Source organism: Cyprinodon tularosa, unplaced genomic scaffold, assembly GCF_016077235.1.
Source record: "Cyprinodon tularosa strain WSP-4 unplaced genomic scaffold, ASM1607723v1 ctg159, whole genome shotgun sequence".
Taxonomy (NCBI): Eukaryota; Metazoa; Chordata; class Actinopteri; order Cyprinodontiformes; family Cyprinodontidae; genus Cyprinodon; species Cyprinodon tularosa.
In genome coordinates this window covers 575,694-597,659 of record NW_024038427.1, presented here as the reverse complement: position 1 = coordinate 597,659, position 21,966 = coordinate 575,694, and the positions used below count along the sequence as shown (strand labels likewise).

Genomic DNA, 21,966 nt, shown 5'->3' with positions numbered 1-21,966 from the left:
GTACTGTGCATCCTACATATATTCAGACCTAATTTTTGTGTTGATTTGTTGCCAGGCAACAGACCACACATTTCTTCAAAAATGCCACTATCACCATGGCCACAATCCGCTGTATATGAAGCCAAAGATGCCACTCCCAGAGTTCACCATCAAGCACTTTGCTGGTCGAGTCACCTACCAGGTACTCAACTGCTCATCCATTTGATATTAAAAAGGCAAAATAATGCAGTTCTATACGTCATTGGTTTGAACTATAAGAGAATGTTGCACACAATCATGTGCAAGAGGAGCTTTGCAAAAAAACACTTAGTGTCACCTGATAGAGCTTTTTTTCTTCTTCTTTGTATACTCAAAACTTTTTCATTGCTTTTAACTGAATGACTTTCTCATGGGTTTTCACTGGATACAGGAATGAAAAAATGGCCAATGGTTGTGAAATTAAAAAAAGATTGCTTTTGATGTTTTACACATTTCTGAACTGAGCTGTGTACATTTTTATTTTGTCCTTTGTTGATGTATCTTTTGTGCACACAAAACTTCGAGTTTACCTTCAAAACTTTGACAGGAATCATAACCTTGAGACCAAGGGTGTCTGTTATGGTTGATCTCCTGTTGGTGGTTGAACCCCAGTCCCAACAATTGCAAGTGATTTCTAACCTCCTAACTGTATGTTTCAAACTTACTTGAGTAAGTTTGAAACATACAGTTAGGAGGTTGGAACCTTCCTCTTTGCCCTGCTAAAGAAAAACATCCCCACAGCCTCACGCTGCCACCATCATGCTTCACCATAGATAAGATGGTGGTGGATGGATTTTGCATAGAGAAGTGTGTGTATTTTTGGCTCAACCTACCACAGCATGTGTTGGATTTGTCTTTCTGTACCTCTGGATGGAATTTAATATTGGACTTCAGGAACCCCGTTTAACCATGTTTAAGATGATACCCTATTGCTACTCCTAATTTTAATTAGTGGGTCACTAATAGGTTTCTGAAGTGGATTGTTGGGGACTAATGCAAGCCTTTTAATAGTTGGTTTTCTCCCTCTTTTTCCAGATCTTAAGAGCAAATCTGATGACTTGACAAAATAATTTTATTGTAAAATTCCCACATGTGATCAGTGTTCTGATCCAGGGAACATTAAAAACAAGGAAAGTGTCCCTAGGATTAGGGTTCCCCTATGTTGCCTGCGGAAAAACATGCAATTATTCAGAGTTTTAGTGTTATCTCTCAATGGCTTTCCCCTCTAATCTCTTTGATAAATCTCTTCAGAATGACTTTGGTATTCTTCCTTCTTTGAATAATGCTGTTCTGACCAGGTTTTACCTGCTGATAGTTCTCTGATAGCTAAGAAACAACTTATGCCTCCGCTAAACAGTTGTGTTTATACTGGAAATTAATTAAAATAAACTTTTTATACTAATTTTTTAAAGGCGTTTGGTTGTACAGTATCTTATTTAGGAGTATCTAAGTAAAGGGGGCGACATACAAGGCACTGCTTTGTGTTGGTTTATAACATTTTGAAAAACACTTTGGAGTTTGTGTTGTTCATAGTACAAATGTGGATTTATTAGGGGGCATGAATTTTTCAGTTTTTTTCTGGTCATTCTATTCACGTTTGATATATTCACATGTGATTTTTGATTTTTTTTTTTAAGTGTTCCTTTCAGAGCCAAATCTTTCATTCTGCTTAATACTTTGTTTTGGACCAAATTGGTTCATAGTAAGACACTGAAAAAAACATCATGTAATAATAAAAGACATCTTTGATCCAGGTTAATAAGTTCCTTGATAAGAACCATGATCAGGTCCGACAAGAAGTGCTGGACCTGTTCATTCAGAGCAGAAACAAAGTGAGTCCAGAAAATCAGCCTGATTAAAAATACATTGAAAGGTGTGATCAGAATCCTGTTGCTGAGTTGTGTATATTCCATGTGTTTCTGCACATAGTTGGTGTCAAACCTGTTCCTGGCTCATGCAGACACCATAGGTCAGAAGAGAGGAGGCCACATGAGGAAAAGCAGCTCTGTCACCAGGAAGTACCAACCACACACCGTCAGCAGCAAGTTCCAACAGTCCCTGCTGGAGCTGGTGGAAAAGATGGAGAGGTGAAGCAGAAGAGACATAAAGACAAAATGTCATTACCTTAACATTCAGACAAAAATAATAATAACATTTTATTGCTTTAATTTCAGATGCAATCCTTATTTTGTTCGCTGCATCAAGCCTAATAGTATGAAGGTAAAAACGTGGAACTTTGTTATTTCTTGGTGTACGTATGTATAAACCTCTGTATTCATGCATGTGCAACTGTGAGCAGCGGCCAGGTGTGTTTGAGGATGAACTGGTCAGCAGCCAGCTGCGACACTCTGGAGTCCTGGAGACTATCAGGATCCGCAGAGAGGGGTATCCAGTAAGGATGTCTTTCTACAACTTTCTCTTCAGGTAATTTATATACAGAGGTCTGGATATCTATAATCAGTCTGGTACTTTAGCTATCTTTACTGAGATTGTGGAATGGCGAGTTGTTCAATCTATGGTAGATCACCATGAAAATATCCATCTATTGTGCTGTTCGAGATAGAGGCCATATAGATAGAGAAGAAGCCATTAGTCTAAAAGCAACCCAGAGAGTGAAATGACAGTTTACTAATGTACTTGGCGAGGAGGACTGTAACTTACTTAGATATTCTGTGGTCTCCTGAAATTAAATTCAAATTATTCAGCTGATTTAGTAAGCCACAAAGTAAAGCTTGGGCCTCCCAAAGAGAGAATGACCCTCAAACATTTAAACTAAATCATTCAGAGATTTTAAAAACACAATATTTTAGCACAGCCATCGATCCTCTATAAATTTTGTGGGCAGAGCTGAAAAGCGCTAATGCTAATAAAGAATTAATTTTGCATGACATAATATCATAAATGAAAAAAAAAATGGTTATGTATTGTTATTAAATACCTGGTATCAGCTTTAACATTGATTCCAGTACTTGGATCAAGGTAGGATAACAAATGCGACATCTCATAGTAACATTCAAGCATGGTGGTGGAGCAGTAGTGATCTGGGCCTGTTTGGCAACCACTTAATTTGGGGACCTTGCAGTTATTCAGACAAAGCTAAAGTTGTATGAAAACCAAAGTAGAGCAAGCGAAAGTTTGACCATCCTTTGATATCAGGTCAAAATCAAGACAACAATCATAAAAACAGCAACAGATTTACAGTATGACAGTAAATAACAACAAAGAAATGATTAAGATGTTGTAATGACCCATCACATTTTTTTAAACTCTCCTGTTGCACTCCTGTAAACCCTTAACAAAACTATGTTTAAATTTTCCCACAAATGGCACCCTCTAGGAGTGTTTCTCTTCACTTGCTACTGGAGCAAGTGAAATGCGGCAAGGTTCTGCAAAAAAAAAATAAAAAGTCTCTCTATTCTACCCAAAACATGAGAATGCCAACTCCACATCAATTGTACAAACATAAAAGCAATATTAATCTAGTTTAGGACACAAGTAACAGAAAAATCGATATGATTCAATCAGTTTTCTTCCCTTTCTAATGGCGGCCTCCTTAATAGTCCATATGTCCCATGATGAAAACCACCACTGTTCCACAGACAATAACGACTTCCCTATTGGTGTATTTTAATACTCAGGTATAAGTCCCTGGTTGGACTTAAACAGCTGCCAGCAGCAAACGGAGAAAACTGTGTGATTATGTTGAGCAAGCTGTGTCCCCTCCGACCAGGAGTCTTCCACATTGGTGTCACTAAGGTGAGTTACACCACCTCTAAAATAGCAAAAAGGCAACCTGTTGCAATCATATCATACTGGATATAATGTTTTAGAATGGCTTTTAAAGCCAAGATACCTTCATTATCCTCACCCATAGCCTCCTGTTTCTGTGTGTGTGCAAATGGCAGCTGTTTTTAAAGGAAGACATCTACCAGCTGTTGGAGTGCAAACGAGAGAGATCCCGGGAGCTTGCTGCTCTTACTTTGCAGCGCTACACCCGCATGTTCTTTGTGCGGAAACGCTTTGTTGCCTTCCGTAAAAAAATCATTGGGTTTCAGGCCCAGTGCCGAGGCTACCTCCTCAGGTGAGATGTGATTCAAACATTTTTAAAGGTATAGTACCTTAAAATGTATTTAGACAGTTGGATTTTTTTAATCCCCATTTTATCTCACTCCAATCTTCAGTATATATTTTTTTGTAGTTTTATAATTACAAAGAGAAAAACACCTCCTTATCCTACCTCCTTTACTGTTATACCCCTAAATAAAAATGACTTAATTCATAAATATAGTAAATCTGTGAGCAATTAAACCTTGGTATGACTCCAGTTGTTATGGGAAGGTCTTAGAATTTTGCTGCAGAAAAATGGAGAACAAACAGCATCATATAAACTTGCACACATGAACACAACAGACTTCTCTGAAAGTACTGTTCAGTCTGTCAGTTGGAATGTTACAGGCAGAACATTTTTCACAGAAGTAGCCTAAGGTGACCGTTATAAAGCTACAGAGAGAGTAAAATGTGCAGACAAGGGTTAGTTGGACAACTGACTTCACTGAGTGAGGACCAACAACAAAGCCATGTTGAAAGAAATCCCAACAGGTCAGAACTGACTGGATGGTGGAGCTAAACAACATAAAGAAAACTATTTATTAAAGAATGGCCTCGTCAAATTCTAAACCTGAACCAAATAAAAATGTGTTGCAGAGCTTAAAATCCATCCTCTGTAAGCTTTACTTAATTAGCAAAGACAAAACAGGTAAAGAGAGATTCACATCTGAATGAGAGTCAGCTCAGTGATGTATTTTAAAAAAACCTGTCATTTTTTCATTTTCCACTTGACAATCATTCTTTGCTTGGTTTCGGTCAACAACTATAATACATTTTACATAATGTGAATAAATGTGACATGATTACTTTAAAAAAGTTTTACAGTTGGATGTAAAGGTAATGTTTGCAAGCTATTTGGAGAACTGGATCAATAATTTTCTCTTCAATCGTCACTCTGTTCTGTTAGGAAGCAATACGTGAAAATGAGGGAGAGTCTGGTCCGATTCCGCTCTTACGTTCGAATGTATGTCAACCGCAAACAATACATCAAGGTATATGCACCCTCTGTTTTATCCATTAAGTGTAATTTTCTTTCAATGTCTCTTAGGTAGTCTTGGATTTACACTCTGTTGCCGTTTGATTTGTGTGATCTCTTTCCAGATGAAGTTTGAAGCCAAGAGGAAAGGTGAAGAAGAGAGGAGGAGGAGAGAGATGGTAGGATGGATGCTCACACAGAACTTATATGTAAACATGTATATATATTGTTTTCTTTTTAAAAGAAGCATATAAATGATTGATTCTTCCAGGAGCTGTCAAAGCGGGAAGTGGTTAATGTAACGCATCTAGCGATTCCTGCAGAACTGGGAGCTCTACTTCAGACAGCAGCAGGTGGGTAGATGGTCGTCTTCCACACTGAGCGTTCATCAATTGATGGGCTTACTCTGTGCAGCTCTTTAATGATGCATAGTTAACTAACCTATCTGGTCAGCTTTCTGATGGAGAAAGACTTTGAATAATCTTTCTGTTTCTCTCTTGCTGCTACGCCGCCTCAGTCCGGAGAGAGCTGCACGCAGACTGTTTGGCCTTACTTCAGGCTCCTCACATCCAGGAAGAAAATCAGCTCACTTTGCCACTGGACATCAACAACTATCCTTTTTACCGCTATGTTCAGGTCCACTTCAGGGTAAGATGTGTGTCAACAACCTGACTTTTAAGTACACACTACAGTGTTTTGTCACTTTCCAACCACAGACTTCAGCATATAAGAAAATGATGCGCGGTTTCTAAATTAGCCCTGAACAAGTAATTTGAACCAACTTTTTCCGGCAGCTGCAGGTTTTTTTTTTTTTTTTTTTTTGGTAGCTCAACAAGCTTTCTGCATTTAGTGGCTAGAACTTTAGGAGATTACCTCAGATTATCAATTTTATTTAGTTTATGTCCTGACTTCATGTTTAGGGTTGGTGTCCTTCGGGAAGGTGAACCTCCAGTTTTCCTCTTGCATCACTCTGTGTTTAGCTCCAAACATCTTTGTATTACTTTTGAAAAGCTTTTCTCTCCCAGTCTCCCTTTTACCACATCATGACCGTGCCACCACCATGCTTCAGACAGGGAATGTTGTGTTTGGGGTTATGTGCAGTGCTAATGTTGTCCCACATTCATCATGTTAGGTTAAGATTAAATTAGAGTATCTAACGTAAGCATTTCCATGTTGGTTGTGCTGCCTGTGTGACTTTAAAGTTGACTTTAATGACCTCCCTTATAGCTTCCCTGTACATTACCATATTTTTAGAGACATACTGCAAGGTGTTGTATCAACAGATTCCCCCACCTGAGCTGTTAATCTCTGCAGCTCCTCCAGAGTTGGCCAATCCTTTCAATAGATGATGTCATTTTCAGGTTATTTGCCAGTAAATTTGTCAAACTCCTTTCTTTTTCAGATAATGGATTCAATATTGCTCAGTGAGATGTTCAGGTTTTAAATCAGATCTATCTGCTGTGGTCTTCGGTCTTCAAGTTTCTGTTTGTTTAGTCACATTTAGTGCTATAGGATTAAGAGCTTTAAAATATAGATGAAGATTTTTATTTGCAAAACACTGAAAAAAACAAATTCAGAAACCAGGGTTATAAAGACTTCCAGAATCAGCTGCAAGTCAACTTTTCTAAGATTTCGTTTTATTTTTAATAAAAACATTAAAAGCTTTGCCCTTTGTTATATACTGTAGCTTAGTTGAGTATTGAGATGGTTATGGTGTTGGTAATAACAAATGGGAAATCTGTCCATCTAAAGCCAAATGGAGTTTTAAATTGGTAAGATTCTGCGCAATACAGGGTTGAAAAATAATATCTTTTTTTTTTTTGTAGGAACCCAAATTTGGGATGTTAATGGCCCCTCTGGAGTCACCTCTTACTAAGGTGGAGGATGACCTAAAAAGGGAGGCTCTGGAGCTTTTTAACATGGTAAAATGACTTTTTCACTTACTGTACTCTTTTTTTACTTTATAATGTCACAAATCTCAGATAAAACAATAAGACCATTAAAACAAAAAGATAGGGGGAAGACTATATTTGTGCCTTTCTTCTGGCATCCTCAGGTTTTGCGGTTTATGGGGGACCCTCACCTGAATGGAGCTCAAGAAAACCTTTTCGGGAGTTACATCATCCAGAGGGGTCTAACGTCTCCTGGTTTAAGAGATGAGATCTTTGCTCAGGTTGTAAATCAGGTGTGGAGAAACACAAACTCGGAAAACGCTGACAGAGGCTGGCTGCTGCTGTTGGCGTGCGTTTGCAGCTTCGCTCCATCCCCCAAGATGGAGAAACACCTTCTGAAGTGAGAACCCAAACCCAATAATGTTTTACCTCAAAAGGGGGATAAATGTTAAGAGCTGCCCAAGACCATGTTAGTATTTAAGAAAAAGGAAACAAATCAGAAAAGTCTTGACCAGTAATGAGAAAATCTTTGATTAGACAGAGGGATTCTCATTAAAAATCTGTGTATATTATCTAAGTACACCATCTCCAAAAATGGAACATAAAAACACTCCAAATGAGCTCCTTTGCCTTCCTTTTGTGAATCATTTTTTCAGGTTTGTGTCAGATCATGCCCTTACTGGCTGCCAGGCATTACTGCAGCACAGACTCATCCAAGCCAGTCAGAAGATCCAGCAAAGCTCAGGCCCTTTCCCTGAAGCTGCACGCACCTATCCACTGTCGCTGCTGGAGTGGACAGCCAATAGGAAGAAGGCAAACATGGTTTTGCATGTGCACTGCTTTGATGGTGAGATTTCAGCTCACAACATATAAAAGATCTACAAATTGAAAGTCTTTCTTCAGAACATGCCAAAAGCATACATTAAAAGAAGGTTTATGTAAATTAAATCCATTTTAGGATTTTTTTTTTTACAGTGGTTGAGGGGTGCAAACATACTGTGACTCAATAATTGCTCAATAATTCAAAAAGTACTGCTTTTAAATGCAAAAATTAGACTAACATAAAAACATATGCAGAGGGAAATTATGCAACGGATAAAAACTTCAATTACAGAAAGCAGAAATGAGCTGCAAACACAAAATTGGCTCCATATACATAAACAATGCTATTATTATAAACAAACACATGTAAAGGAAAATAGCATGTAGCAAAAAAAAAAAAAAAAAAAAAACAGGTAAGAAAACAATTTGTATCCTACTACTTGCTGAATTTTTCCTTTTGCATATGAGGTTGCAGCACTTGTTGTATTTGCTGCTCATTAGGCATTTGCAGTACATTTACACCTCTCTGCCACCATTTTTCTGTATTCAGTTTGAAGTTTTATGTTATTCCCTTCTTACAGTTAAACTTGTTTTTTATGTCGTTTTCTTAAACTAATTTAAAGGTGATTACTTAAGACAAAAGGATAATATACCAAACATCACTATTATTCAGTGAGGTCCATTACCGACTCATTATCTGACAATTAATTATTCATTACCAGACGGTATCCTGTGTCTTGAACTCGAATGTCTTAAATGAACGCCTCATATTGTCTCTGCAGATCTGAAGGGATAAAAAATCAGCTGTTTTATTTGGTGTTTTGTTTTTTCTGCAGGAGGTTCCTTCTTGTGCTCCATTCATTCTTGGACCAGCGGGGAGGATTTAGCAGGACATATCCTGCGTCACAGGTGCTAATGGTCTTAATTAATCTTTATTTCATACATTCCTTTACAGAAAAAAAACCCTAATGTTTTATATGGTTAAGCATAATCATTTTATGGTTCCAGTCAACATTTGTGTGAATGTACCGCAACCACAACTTTTAATTATTTTACCCTGTGGTAAGGATGCGTAAAAAAAAAAAAAAGATGGACCAGTCTTCTGGTGCAGTGCCATACTGGAAAATTCAGAGACATATTGAACCCTCTTTCCTCTAGGGTGCTGAATGTAATACTCTGGATTCTGAACATTTCTTTTGGTTTTACAGAGGTGTTTCTGACTGGTGGAGGGGGAGTTCAATTCTGATGAAGGAGCAGAGCCAGTGGGTGGAATTAGCCGGTCATGACTATGTGCTGGACCTGATAGCGGACTTGGAGCTTCCTGTGGATTTTCCCAAGCAGAAGAGTTACTTTATCATCAGCACGGATAACCCAGCTAGAGTCAGAGCAAATACCAGCCTGTCAGTCTGCAGAATAAACTCAACAGCAACACATGCAGTACAGGATGGCACTGTCACATTTATCTAACATGGTGGATTGTTTCCTTTCTCATCGCAGCACCTTATTAGGCAGCGGCTTTGACTCAGATGAAGATCTTCCATCTTCCTTTCCTCTAAGCAGTAGACCAGCCTACAGCCTGCCTGATTCTGATGGCTACTACAGCCATGGTACACAGACACACACTAAGGAAAACTCTCACCCTAAACACTCATAACCTTGTGTATATTATTAGCAGCACTGTATCTGCACTGGTATGTACATTTCAAGACTGTATGATTAGTAATCCGATCCAATCAGCTTCTACATATAATTAGGTATTATATTTCAAATTGCAGCCATTCAAAATGCAAAATAATATCCTACAAAAAGTGCTGCAGAGAGAAGTTCCTACCTAGAGGATGTAACACAGTTTTTAGCATCTGCAAGGATTTCTAATCGTCATGGTTTTTATACCATTAATATCATCTCTTTTAATTTTTTTTATTGCTCAGAAAGTTATATTCAATACCCCATGTTAGAAAAGGAAGAGGTACAATCCATAAAATGGAGTTGAAATGCAAAAAAACGTGGTAGTGTGTTAACATTTAGTGTCCGACAGCTATGCTGTTATGAGCTAAGGAAAAACTATTTAGATTGATTTACAAAGAAACTGAGAGGAAGTTAGGAGTAAATGTTTGCTTTAGCCTTAAACACCCTAATTCTAAAATCTGTGCAAGACTCAGTCAACCTATAATTCACTACAATGCTAAATGATAGTTGTGAGAAAAACTTGAACAAAACAATAAGGTTTCCACATTATTTAGGCAGACAGAGTCATTGCAGTAGCCCCTGTTTTGCATAGCCTTGCTGGTTTATTTCAGCACTCAGTCAACTTCCTGTTGGCATGAGGTAAAACCCTACAGCAGTGAAGGAAGATGGTTAAGGGTCTATTTTCTTCATGAAATCTGTCTGTTTTTTTACTTAGGTGAATTAAGGTTCTCTACAGTGATGTAGTTTATAAAATGCTATTCTGAGAACATCTTCTTCTAGATCTACAGTCTTAGTTTAAGCTAGTCAGATCTCCATTAACCAAAGCTACTTTTGAAGCACTAAAATACTTACTTAACATATAATCTATGAGAAATTGGAATTTTCCAGAGTTTTCAGAAGATTTTATTTTACCAAAGGGTCACAACAGCAAAGTGGGTCAACAGGGAAATTATTCTAATGTCATTTTTACATTAGTAAACCAATTAAGTAAATGTGCAGAGGCAGCTAAAGGTCATTCCTCATCTAATGGATCACTCTAAATGAGAAATGCTACTACTATCCTGCCTGTTTTTCTGTGTGTCCAGCAGAGTCAGACACGTTCAGCGAAGGTCAAACGCAGAGAGGAATGGACCGCTACCTGGATAGCTTGTTTGACCCTGTGCTATCAGACAACGGCACAGTGAGTGCTCACACTGATGTCCTGGACACCACACAGCTCAGATTTACTCTCACCATACTATCAATTCATGCATAATCTACAGTTTTGCAGCATAACATAGAGTTTTCTCGTTGCTTCATCACAGCTTATACTTTTGGTAGTTTTTGTAATGGTTTTATCCTGTTAACGCCTTAACCATGGGCTGTTATGTGACTGACCAACAGGAAGAGGTTCCCCTTATTGAGAATGTGCAGAAATGTTACATGAGTTTCCAATGCTTTATGCTTAAAACTATACAAAGTATTGGACTGTATTTCGATTGTTTCTCTCTACTGTGAAACCTCTAAATAAATCTAATCTAATAAATCTAATCAAAAAGAAGTTTTGTTAATTTCCTTAGGACCTGCTTTAGCTATTTTTTATATTGGGGATGGTAAGTTTTAAGTCTTTGTTTTTCTGCAATGAAGAGAAACCACAGCTCCATTTTGAATACATTTTAATAGATATGAATATGACAGAGAATGCATCATTAGTTTATCCTTAAAGGCTGATAAAGTAGTTCACTCAAGGTCCTCTGCTATTTGAGAGTGGATGGAAATGGGTGCTGATGGAAGAGTGGAACATGTGATCTACCTTCTCTGTTTGTGTATGAATGGGGCAGACAATGAGGATGATTAGGTTTCTTAACGGGCTACCGTATATGATTGTAAAAGCAGGCAATGTATTTTAAACATCCTTGGGAACAGTTTTCTTCTCACTACTGTTTACAGAATATAAAAAAGGAAGAGATTTTTACAAGGTTTTTCCTTGTGTTTGCAGTCGTTGACACATTGCTATCTTATTGTGAATTATAATGATTAGGAAATCTGCAAACTAGAGAGTCTGCAATTAAAAAAATTTATATTCACTTAGAAGAATGAAACTGAACTTGGAAATCTGTTGCAGAAGTGTATATTTTGTGTCCCTATGGGTTTGAGCGTATGTGTGGTTGAGCATTACTACAGTGTGTATGGTACTTCCTGGGGAGTATTCAGTTCCTCGACTCGCTCTCTAATTGACGGGTTGAATCATACAGCACTCTACCTCCTTTCTGGGCTCTTCTCTACTAGCACACACTGTTACTTCCATTCATGTCTTTTAAACTTCCGCTTCTCCTCACCTGCAAACATACATTTTGTTCCACTTTATCCAAATGAGCTTTCTGTGTGCCAGAACATGGAGAAGACTGGTTTGTCCACTAGAATGAAAGGAGGAGGAGGTGTGGGCATCGCAGAAGGTCGAGGAGAGGGGCATACATCTCCCACAAGGCCTTATCCACCTGGGATCCATCCTGGAGGTGAAACTTTGAACTTTCCTCCTGCTTTATATGAACTTTCTGTTCTGTGTATTTTATTTTCTGTGCATTTTTTATTTTTCACTTTTAAAAAAACATATTTTTTGATTGGCATCAGTTACTCAGCTTGATCTCATGTGGTTCTTAAAACCTTGATGCTCTAGTGGATTTCCACAAACTCAGAATGTGTCGAGTTGATTTGTTTTACTCTTTTGAATCAGTTTGACTGTATGATCTGGTTGAACTGTAAAGTGCCTTTAGATGACGTGTTGTGAATTGGCACTAAATAAATTAACTGAATTTAATTGAATTGAAATTACTCTCATACCTCCAAAAGTGAATAGTTAAAAATTATACAAATACAATGATAATTGAATTTAATTTTTTTATGATAATAGACTCTTTAGTTCAGTTGTTCAAAGATTCATTTCCACAGGTCAACACCCTTAATCGGGTGTTTAGAAGCCATAATGAGCACTAGCCTCATCCATAATGCATGAATGCCCATTCATTGTAACAACAGGTGTTTTTAAACTGTTACACTCCAGTTTCCATTTATATTAATAATGTAATTTTATTCTTCTGGTTACTCTGCTCACTTTGTAATTTATCTTCTTGCAATATAGTGTATATTATTATGCATAATTAATCCATTACTATTCAAAAGAGGTTCCTGTAAAGTTAAGAAATGTAGCAAAGGAAAGAGGGACGAATTGAAGGAGAGAAGTTAAAATGTTAGAGGGTAAAACTGGGGATATTATTATTATAAATTGAGGGGTTAGCATGTGATTGCTGCCTCTGGTTATAGATTGACTGTGCCTTGCTAAATACAGCTGCTCAAAATTCAGCTCCTAAACATACAGCCAGAATGGCTGGTATAGATCAGTGTGTATTTATGTTTAAAAACTGTTCAAGTCCTTTTTCAAATACAAATACAAATAGGAGCCTGCGGTGAGAATAATAAAGTAAAAAATGCTGCACCTTTATACTGTTCAGAAATTCTCTTTATCCAGCCTGATTTAGTTCAACATAGTTCCCAAAGAATAATGAAGAAAAAAGTCACTTTGGATGAATGAGCAGATGGAGTTAAGTTCCCATTTTTAACTCAGTTAAAATACAGCAGTTTGGATAAATACAGCAGTTTGGATAAATACAGCAGTTTGGATAAATACAGCAGTTTGGATAAATACAGCAGTTTGGATAAATACAGCAGTTTGGATAAATACAGCAGTTCACACTTTTATAAATTGTCAGCATAAGAAGAATCTTTATTAGATTTATATTTCTTTATTTTGTCTCTATGGTCATATACCAGATTGGTTCAGTTAGTAAACCTGCTGTAGCGGCCAGTGGGAAACACTTTCCTGACTCTAATCTTGTTCCTTACCCGCTGCTCTTAAAGCCGTCCCAGTGCTGCCAGTAGCTGGAGGAATGATGCCCCCCATGCCCGTCCCCTCCCACCACCATCACCATGAACGACACCAACAACAAGAGCAGGAACAGCAGCAGCCCCAGTACCACCAGTATAACCGACCCCAACAGCCCTACCCCCCACCTGGTTCCTCCACACCCCTCCCTGCCTCCCGTGTAGCTCCCACCCCTTTGCCTTCTCGGCCCCCCACTGCTGTTGCTACAGCAGCTAATAGAGAAACAGACACACCATCTCATATTGGAGGCATGCCGGGGATGCCGGCACTCCCGGCTATGCCTGCAGTTCCAGGCTTACCTGTGATGACAGGTGCAGCAGGTATAAGAAGGATGAGGTGTGAATTAGACTTTCCAGCATGTTTGGCCTGAAATGAGTGGGCATGGTGGATTTCCAGTATAACTATGAAATCCATAATAATGTTTTTATTTGATTCCCATCTTTCTAAAAAAAAAAGTTTGAAAGTTTTTTATGTGTGGATTGTATTTTGTGAAATAAATGCATGCTCAGTCAGGAAAAATGTCTGAGTAAAGTTAACTCTAGTTAAAACAATATTTACTTTAAAACAGAGTTGGCTCTTCTCTGAAAATAGGAGAATAGATTTAAAAAAAAAACTCCTTCCTTTCAAAGTAGAGCAAAAAAAAGCTTTCTTAGGGAAGAAATTGTTAACTGTGGAAAAACATCTCAGGCATTATTCCTCTGCAGCATTTTACTTTTATATATTTATGTGGTCAATGTTTCATTGCTGATTTCTTCCTCAGGATCGGAACAAGTGGTGCTGACTCAGCAGCAACAAGCAATCATCAACCAGCAAGCTATAATTTTGGTGCGAGTCGTCTCCTTTTCACTCTACCATTCTGTTCTTTAGTTCTATAGCTATACAAAGTTAAATAACATGGTAACACTTTATTCAGATGACAAAATATTATATGGATAAATGCCTTTTAGTCCAGTTGACATTAGACAAACTGAAGAAATGGATAGAAAAGAAGAAAATTTTATTTAGTCTTATTTCTACTCACAAAAATTATAAATACTAAAGTAATCAAATGAAGCACATTTAAAAAATGCTTAAGATCTGTATAATGTGTGGCATAAAGAACAAATTTACAGACACACCCTCTGCATACACATTTAAATTAAATACTACTCAGTCTATAAATCAGGATAAATTAATATCTCATATTTGCCACATCTAGAAATAAGTCAAAAGGTCTTAAATTAAGAGTATTTACCCTTAATTTGAGTAGTTAAATAAGATGATTTGCCAATGAAATGAGTATTTTTACCCTTAAAATAAGACAATGCAATTGTTTTTTCCTATTTTAAATGTAAATGCTCTTGTTCAATTGACAAAGTTTCTCACCTACCACCTGAATTCAAGAAAAAAATTACTTATTTAAAAGAAAAATACTAATTTAGATTAAAATTTTGCAGTGTTGAGGAAAGGAGAAATTACATTACATTAGATGGAGTTCTAAAGAGCCCTGTCACATACTACAACTTTATGAATTTCTTTTAGTAGCTCACCCTGGTTTCATAAAAAGGCTTACTTATTAAGTTATGGCACCCTATTTTCTTAATATATTATTATTTGTGTGTTTTACTCTTTGCTTTTGCTTTATTTGTTATTAACCTGAAGCATTTTTGAAATTAACACAAAAGAGAAAAGGTTCGTATTTGTGCATGAGCACAATAGGTAAGAAATGAAGTAATTTTCAAAAGAGAAATGTAGAAAAAAAGTGGAAAAGTCAGAGGTCAAGTGTACAAATGTAAAGAAGAATATTGGATACCAAGAGGGAGGAGATACAAGTAGTGCTTTGAATATATTGGAATATATGAAAGCTTGTTTTTATTGAATGATTATGTAAAGCTGCCTAAGCAGAGAAGTTGATGGATGCGTTAGTAAGTACTGACAACAGTTTGCAACGGCGTACAACAATGTTTATGTCAGCTGATCGCTTATTTCCAGGCATAGAAAAGACTAAGTAAACACTATCAGGGCAAATTACTAGCATATGTTGCTTTATTTTAATATTTTTTTGGTGATTTACTATCCTCCTGGTATATGACAGGGCCCCTTTAAAGGAAAAGATTGTTTTTAAGTCTCAAGAAAAGTTTATATTAATAATTGCATTTACAGCTCACAACTTACAAAACTGACAAACCCAAACAAGCTTAATTAAAATTAATCAAATAAACTGTTTAATACGTTTCTATAGGCCATCCTAAATAATGAATCACTTTGGGTATAAAGTAAGAAAAAAAATGCCTAAAAAAAAAAAATCCTACAACTTTTATGTTGATCACCAGAAGCATAAAGAAGCTTGGTTTGACCAAATTTCTTTACTAAACTGTATAAAAATTCAGTTCTGTGTCAGTTAAGTCATTTATCCATATTTTAATCCATTTTTCCATTACATCCCTTTACAACTTTGTAACTAAAAATACCTAAACCAAAGATTTTTTCCCCTTTTGATTAGGTATCTTCCTCGTAAAATTACTTAATTTTTTATATATAACAATATTGCATTTCAATATTAATTTTGGAAAGTGTGAATTAAACACCATCCTATGTACTTTGGTTCTGATCCCTGTTTGACCGACTAATTATAAAACAAAGACTTAAGATATGTGTAAAGAGGCATAAACTTTAACAGTAAAGTGAACTTGTAATTCTCAATATGCTGATATAGAACAAATAAATGTGTTTGTGGGGCAGGCCCAGCAGATGACCATGCAAGCTATGGCAATCCAGCAGCAGATGTTCTCGTCCTTCCCACCTGTTGCTCCAGCCCCCCAATCACCACCACCACACCACAAAAACCTACCACTACGCTCACGCACACCGAGCCCTGTAAGTAAGCAAATCTCCTTTTTTGCTGATATAATCACTTTTAAATATCATCTTGAATGATGTATGTATTTTTTCCAGACAAAAGAGAGCAGCGAGTCATACAAGCACAGTCCTCCAGCTGTCCAGCGGAAAAGCAGTACGTTTATTCTGTTCTTTAAATGTCATTAAAGCTGAAGATCCGGTTTTCAAATAGATCAGACGTGTCTCATTACCAGTGAATGTCTGTTTTTTTGTTCATGGTTTGTTTTTCAGGCACAACGCGTGGGCCTCCTCCTGAGGATGTAGTTCGTTCCAGTGTGAGCAACACAGAGCGCATTGACCCGAGTCATGACATCAAAGACATAATCAAACAGCACCAGCCTGCAGGCACAACATCCTCGGCTGGGTCTCCAACTAAAAGGTAATATGAACACCCCCAAGGCCCCATTCATTGCAAATATTCTGCACTGAAATTGAATAGATAAATTAGGAATAAATGAATTGTTATTGCTAAATCTTTTACCTTGTTATTAAACAAAATGCATTGCCTGATCTGATTGGTCTGATCTAGAACGAGTGTTTAGTTAAAGCACTTTTGAATGAAAATTAAATGTATTTATTAATATTTTCATGTTTGTCCAGGAAAAGTGATGGGAAGAAGTTTTCCAAAAAAGCCAACCCTCATGATGAAGCAATGGAGATCCTTAAAGATCAAATGGCAAACCCCCCACAACCGGTAAATCCCAGCTCCTAGATAATTTCTACAATACAGCATTAAAAGTCAGCTCGAAAATTAATGGGTATTGGATATTATAGATAATGTCACTGAGACCCACCATCCTGCAACTTTTAGATGCATCTTTTCTCCAACACACCTGAATCTAATGACTAAATTCCCTTAGCAGCTCATTCATCCTAGCAGAGGCTAAGTAATGAGTAATGAGTAAGTTATTCCAATTAGGTGTGTTGGAGAAGAGATGGATAAGGATGGTAGCTCTAGAAGACCAGACTTGAGTAGCCCTATAGTAGAGCATAGATGATTGGTTATGCACATTAAAACAAGTATTTTGACGTATTTTTCACACTGTGGTTCAGTCCTAAATTTACCCATAGAAAAAAAAGTCACAACAACTTATAATGATTCTATTGTTATATTTCAAGAGTTGCCTCTGACTTTTAAAATTGAAGCAGAGTTCAGGTTTCAAAACTTGGCTCAAAGGTTATCAGTGTTGCACTTACCCGAAATCTCCTGATGACAACCTCTGAGGTCTCCTTACATATTGACTATCGGGTACAATTGGTACAACAGTGTTATACACCAGGCTTCCTCACATGCAGGAAACATGAACGAAACTGAACCTACGGTCTCTGTTTTCACACCTGAATCAAATGGCTTAATTACTGCCTCAGTATTGATTGATTGATTGCCTTTATTGATCTCGCAGTGGATAAATGTACTTGTTACATCAGCTCAAATAGTAAAAGAAGAAGAGCATGGGATATATACAGTATATACAGTGTGTCCACATATGACAGCTTTTTTTTAGTAGTAGTATCATTATACAGGGTTGTGCACAGGGTGTTTGCATTGGTATTTATATGGAGTGATATTTATATTTATATATATAGTTATTGCACTGGGTGTCAAGTATAGAGAACAGTTATTGCACAGGGTATCAAATTGTAAATTGCACATTAAACGTTGCACAAGTTATTGCCATTGGAGTTTTGCATTGTAGAGTCTGGTGGCAGCAGGGATGAATGACCTGCGGTAGCGTTCCTTTTTACTAACAGGGTCTAAAAGTCTTTCACTAAAGGAGATGCTCAGTTCCTCTACAGACTGGTGCAGAGGGTGGAAGGTGTTGTCCATGATGGATGTAAGCTTGGACAGCACCCTCCCCTCAACCACTTCCTCCACTGAGTCTAGAGTGCAGCCTAGGACAGAAGGCCTTTCTTACTAGTTTGTTGAGTCTCTTTCTGACCCGCTCTGTGCTGCCAGGGGCCCAGCAGACAACTTCATAGACAAGGGCTGATGCCACCATGGAGTCATAGAAAGTTTTAAGCAGGGGCCTGCTCACTCCAAAGGACCTCGGCCTCCTCAGGAGGTTGAGGCGGTTCTGGCCCTTTCTATACAGGGCATCGGTTTTATGAGTCCAGTCCAGTTTATTCTTGATATGAACACCCAGGTATTTGAAACTCTCCACACAGTTTCTATGTTTGTCCTTGGATGTCCACAGGGGAGTGAGGTGGGGGTCTTCTCCTGAAGTCAATCACCATCTCTTTGGTCTCAGTGTTAAGACATGGGTGGTTTTTCTCACACCAGTCCACAAAGTTCATGATGATCAATCGATACTCCAGCTCGTTCCCCTCAGAAACACAGCCTACAACGGTCGAGTAATCTGAGAACTTCTGGAGATGGCAGCTGTCTGTGTTGTAGGTGAAGTCTGAGGTGTAAAGGATGAAGAGGAACAGGATGGTGCCCTCGGGGGGCCCGGTACTGCAGACTGCCACCTCTTAATGACAGCCACGTACTGCCTCAATATACAGTCAGGTTATCCAGAGTCATATTTATGACCTGATCATCTGAATCAGTTGTTTTGAAAATCATCACATTGATATGGCTCAAGCTACAAACTCCGGTATAGTAGGTGGCAGTATGCACCTAAAAGTCAAGGTTGCAATCTTCCATTAAACAAATAGAAGAAGAAGAAGTTGTGTTGAAGCAGAGGCTAAATTCGAATTTATGGGCTACGTCTTCCAAGGAAGCGGTCTACCTGGACTGGATCCTTCGAAGTCCATGAAAATAAGGAGGCCGAAAGAGTTTTTGCTGTAGATTCAAACAGGTCTAGCCTTCCACAGCTGATACCACAAAAAGCAGGAAAATAATGAATACCAATAATGAAATATATAAAAGATATAAGCAAATCTAAACAATGTACGTATAAAAAATATATCTGCAAAATCTCTTATAGTCAACAACAAAAAATACTTATACCAAAAATACCAAATTGTGCAAAATAGCAATTAAAAATAAAAATCATATCAGCCTTATAGTCCCCACATTGCATATATGTTAGAAATCTGTCCTTAAATTACAGCCACACCAATTTAGACAGTAACACATAAAAACTTTTCAATAAATCAATCATTACCCGCCACATATCTGACTCAATAACCATTAAAAAAACAATTTTAATTCATTTCAGACAAAACTATTCACATACTTGTATTATATTAAACTGTACTTCCAATATTCACCACTGTACGGCGCCAAGTACCTTTTTCCTCTGAGATTGGAGCAGCCGGCTTACTTGGTTTCCCAATGAATCATGGGATATCCAAGGCTACGTAGGATACACCGGACCCGTCCTACAAAACGGGCAAAAAGAAGGATGCATTTGTTGGCTGCGAGTAAAGTGAGGAGTTTTGTAATCCGAACTGACCTCAACGCCACGCTATGAGGTAATTGGCCTATGAATCTGGCCTTCTGAAGACGCAGTCCCTGAATTTGAATTCAGCCGGAGAGAAATCTAAAAGGTGCAGGACACCATACATTGAGTACTGGAACTGACGAATCCTGCTCTACACAGAAACCTCATTAAAGGTATAGTAGAGGATTTTCGCAAAGTTTTTGTAATGACCCGCCCTCTCCACTTTTAAAAAAATCCATATGCACAACCTTGTAACTGAACGTCAGCCCTAAACCCTAAATCCCTCAATCAATAAATAGAGTGGGGACTATAGAGTGGACTCAGTTAACTGACCGTTCGGACAGATGATCACCTCCTCCTCCCCTGTGCGGTGCCTGCGCCATCTTTGTAATTAGTCGTCCCTGTCCGGTTGCGAGAGGCTATTGTGACAGCTGGTCGCTCTAACAGCAAATCCCATAATGCTTTGCGAGGAGAGCTCTCCATGAGAAGCATTCCGGGATATATCTACCTTTCTTTTCTTCTCATACACTTCGTAGACACTTTTTCTCCTACGACCCTTGGCCATTTTCAAAGAACTGCGGTGAGAAAGGTGACCTTCAATGACTGTCTAAAACTGTAGCTCACCACACATGTACGCCACACAAGCGCAGAAATAGATAGCTAACTGGGTGAGCACGTAGGATGACCTTACGTAAACATGTCACCAGAATGATTGACAATTAGGAGGACCACTTATTGAGATGATCCACCCGGGAATGAAAGATTTGGCAGATTGTTACACTGTAGAAAGTACAGAACAACGAAATGAACTATCTACCTTTAACCCATCCCCTTGGGGAGCAGTGGGCTTCCATTGTGCGATGCCTGGGGAGCAGTCTAGGGTCTTTCCTCATGGACCTAGAGTGGCAGTCTGTGGCAGTGGGGCTTGAACTCAGAACCTGAGGTTTCCAAGCGCAACACCCTAACCACTAGGCCACCACTCCCCAAAGCAGGCATTAGCATGAAGGGTCTTGCCTAAGCACCCAAGTGCCAGTACCAAGTAAAGTGCTTTGGTACTGGCACTGGCGAACCCAGGCCTCCTGTTTGCAGGATGGCTGACTTACTACTTGAGCTAGCCAGCCACCAATGTTTAAATACCCAATATCTAAATCACAAAGAAATAAAATTCCACTCATTTGCGTGATTCTCAGTCACAGAAGAAGCCCTCCCAACTCAAGGAAGATGAAGGAGTTAAAGCTATTAAATTAGCCAAGTCTCGACCTGCAGAGCCAGCACCCAGCTCCATCATGACCCCAACCCATCCTCCAGGTGAGATTATCAGATCAATTAATGAGCATTAAAGTAAATAGCTCTTACTCTGGCATAATTCGACATGTATGTGAAGAGTAGCTCTGGCTAGATTTAATAAGTGTGGTTCTTCAGTCTCTAGAGATTTACCAGTAGAAGAGGAAAATATTCAGACTCAGCTTCACAGTAGGACCAGCGATGAATATTACACCTACTCTAATGTCCCCTGGAAACTCTTCTTGAGGAAAGAGGTGGGTCTGAGACCTTTTTCTCATTACAATTCATTAGAATTCTGTTTTAATGTTTTTTTTTTTTATGATGAATTCCTGATTTTATTATGCTCCAATACAGGTTTTCTACCCAAAGGAGAACCTAAATAATCCATTGACCCTGGACCTTATTTTCAAGCAGGTTGGTCAAAGATACCCATTTACATCAGACTTTTTTGTTCAGTTTACAAATTCTTATATATATATATATATATATATATATATATATATATATATATATATATATATATATATATATATATATATATATATATATATATATATATCATTGATTTTAAATTAAAATTATGTATTACAGCTGGAGAATAAGCACCAGCCTTCTTCCCCTCCAAGGATAAACGCTTGCAGACAGTTGTTAGATGGATTAGAATTTGCTTTAGATGAAGGCAAAGTGCATTTTTAACTGTGCTGTATTACACTTTTAATATTAAATATTAAAAGAGTACAAGTTTCTGCTTAATCTTGCAACAACTCTCTTGCAGAAATAACTGCTCCTTGAAATGTTGCTAAAGCATAATTATGAAATGAAAGAAATGATGCATGGTTACAATTTTTAGAATTGTTGAACCGTTGTATGCTATGCTAGTGGCAGAAAATCCCCTTTATATTTGGTAAAACTATTAGTAAAATATTTGTCTTGAACAGTCATCTTGTGCTGAACTATTGCTGTGGTTTCTGGCGTTTATTATTTCAGGGTGCT

General features: G+C 37.9%; 1 protein-coding gene across 1 annotated transcript in view; it reads left to right on the top strand.

Annotated features, from left to right (window-relative positions):
• Positions 1-21,966, top strand: part of myo15aa (myosin XVAa) — a 67,717-nt gene that overhangs the window by 27,902 nt on the left and 17,849 nt on the right. The window contains exons 17-44 of the mRNA XM_038280320.1: positions 56-181; positions 1,773-1,850; positions 1,948-2,105; positions 2,193-2,238; positions 2,318-2,442; positions 3,657-3,774; positions 3,924-4,099; positions 5,033-5,117; positions 5,227-5,280; positions 5,373-5,454; positions 5,619-5,749; positions 6,928-7,023; positions 7,158-7,393; positions 7,650-7,840; positions 8,652-8,724; positions 9,024-9,215; positions 9,313-9,422; positions 10,590-10,684; positions 11,876-11,999; positions 13,399-13,743; positions 14,184-14,248; positions 16,145-16,279; positions 16,358-16,415; positions 16,532-16,679; positions 16,901-16,994; positions 20,880-20,997; positions 21,112-21,227; positions 21,328-21,387. Of these exons, the coding sequence (XP_038136248.1) occupies positions 56-181; positions 1,773-1,850; positions 1,948-2,105; positions 2,193-2,238; positions 2,318-2,442; positions 3,657-3,774; positions 3,924-4,099; positions 5,033-5,117; positions 5,227-5,280; positions 5,373-5,454; positions 5,619-5,749; positions 6,928-7,023; positions 7,158-7,393; positions 7,650-7,840; positions 8,652-8,724; positions 9,024-9,215; positions 9,313-9,422; positions 10,590-10,684; positions 11,876-11,999; positions 13,399-13,743; positions 14,184-14,248; positions 16,145-16,279; positions 16,358-16,415; positions 16,532-16,679; positions 16,901-16,994; positions 20,880-20,997; positions 21,112-21,227; positions 21,328-21,387 (3,435 nt within the window). The remainder of the gene's footprint in view (positions 1-55; positions 182-1,772; positions 1,851-1,947; positions 2,106-2,192; positions 2,239-2,317; positions 2,443-3,656; positions 3,775-3,923; positions 4,100-5,032; positions 5,118-5,226; positions 5,281-5,372; positions 5,455-5,618; positions 5,750-6,927; positions 7,024-7,157; positions 7,394-7,649; positions 7,841-8,651; positions 8,725-9,023; positions 9,216-9,312; positions 9,423-10,589; positions 10,685-11,875; positions 12,000-13,398; positions 13,744-14,183; positions 14,249-16,144; positions 16,280-16,357; positions 16,416-16,531; positions 16,680-16,900; positions 16,995-20,879; positions 20,998-21,111; positions 21,228-21,327; positions 21,388-21,966) is intronic.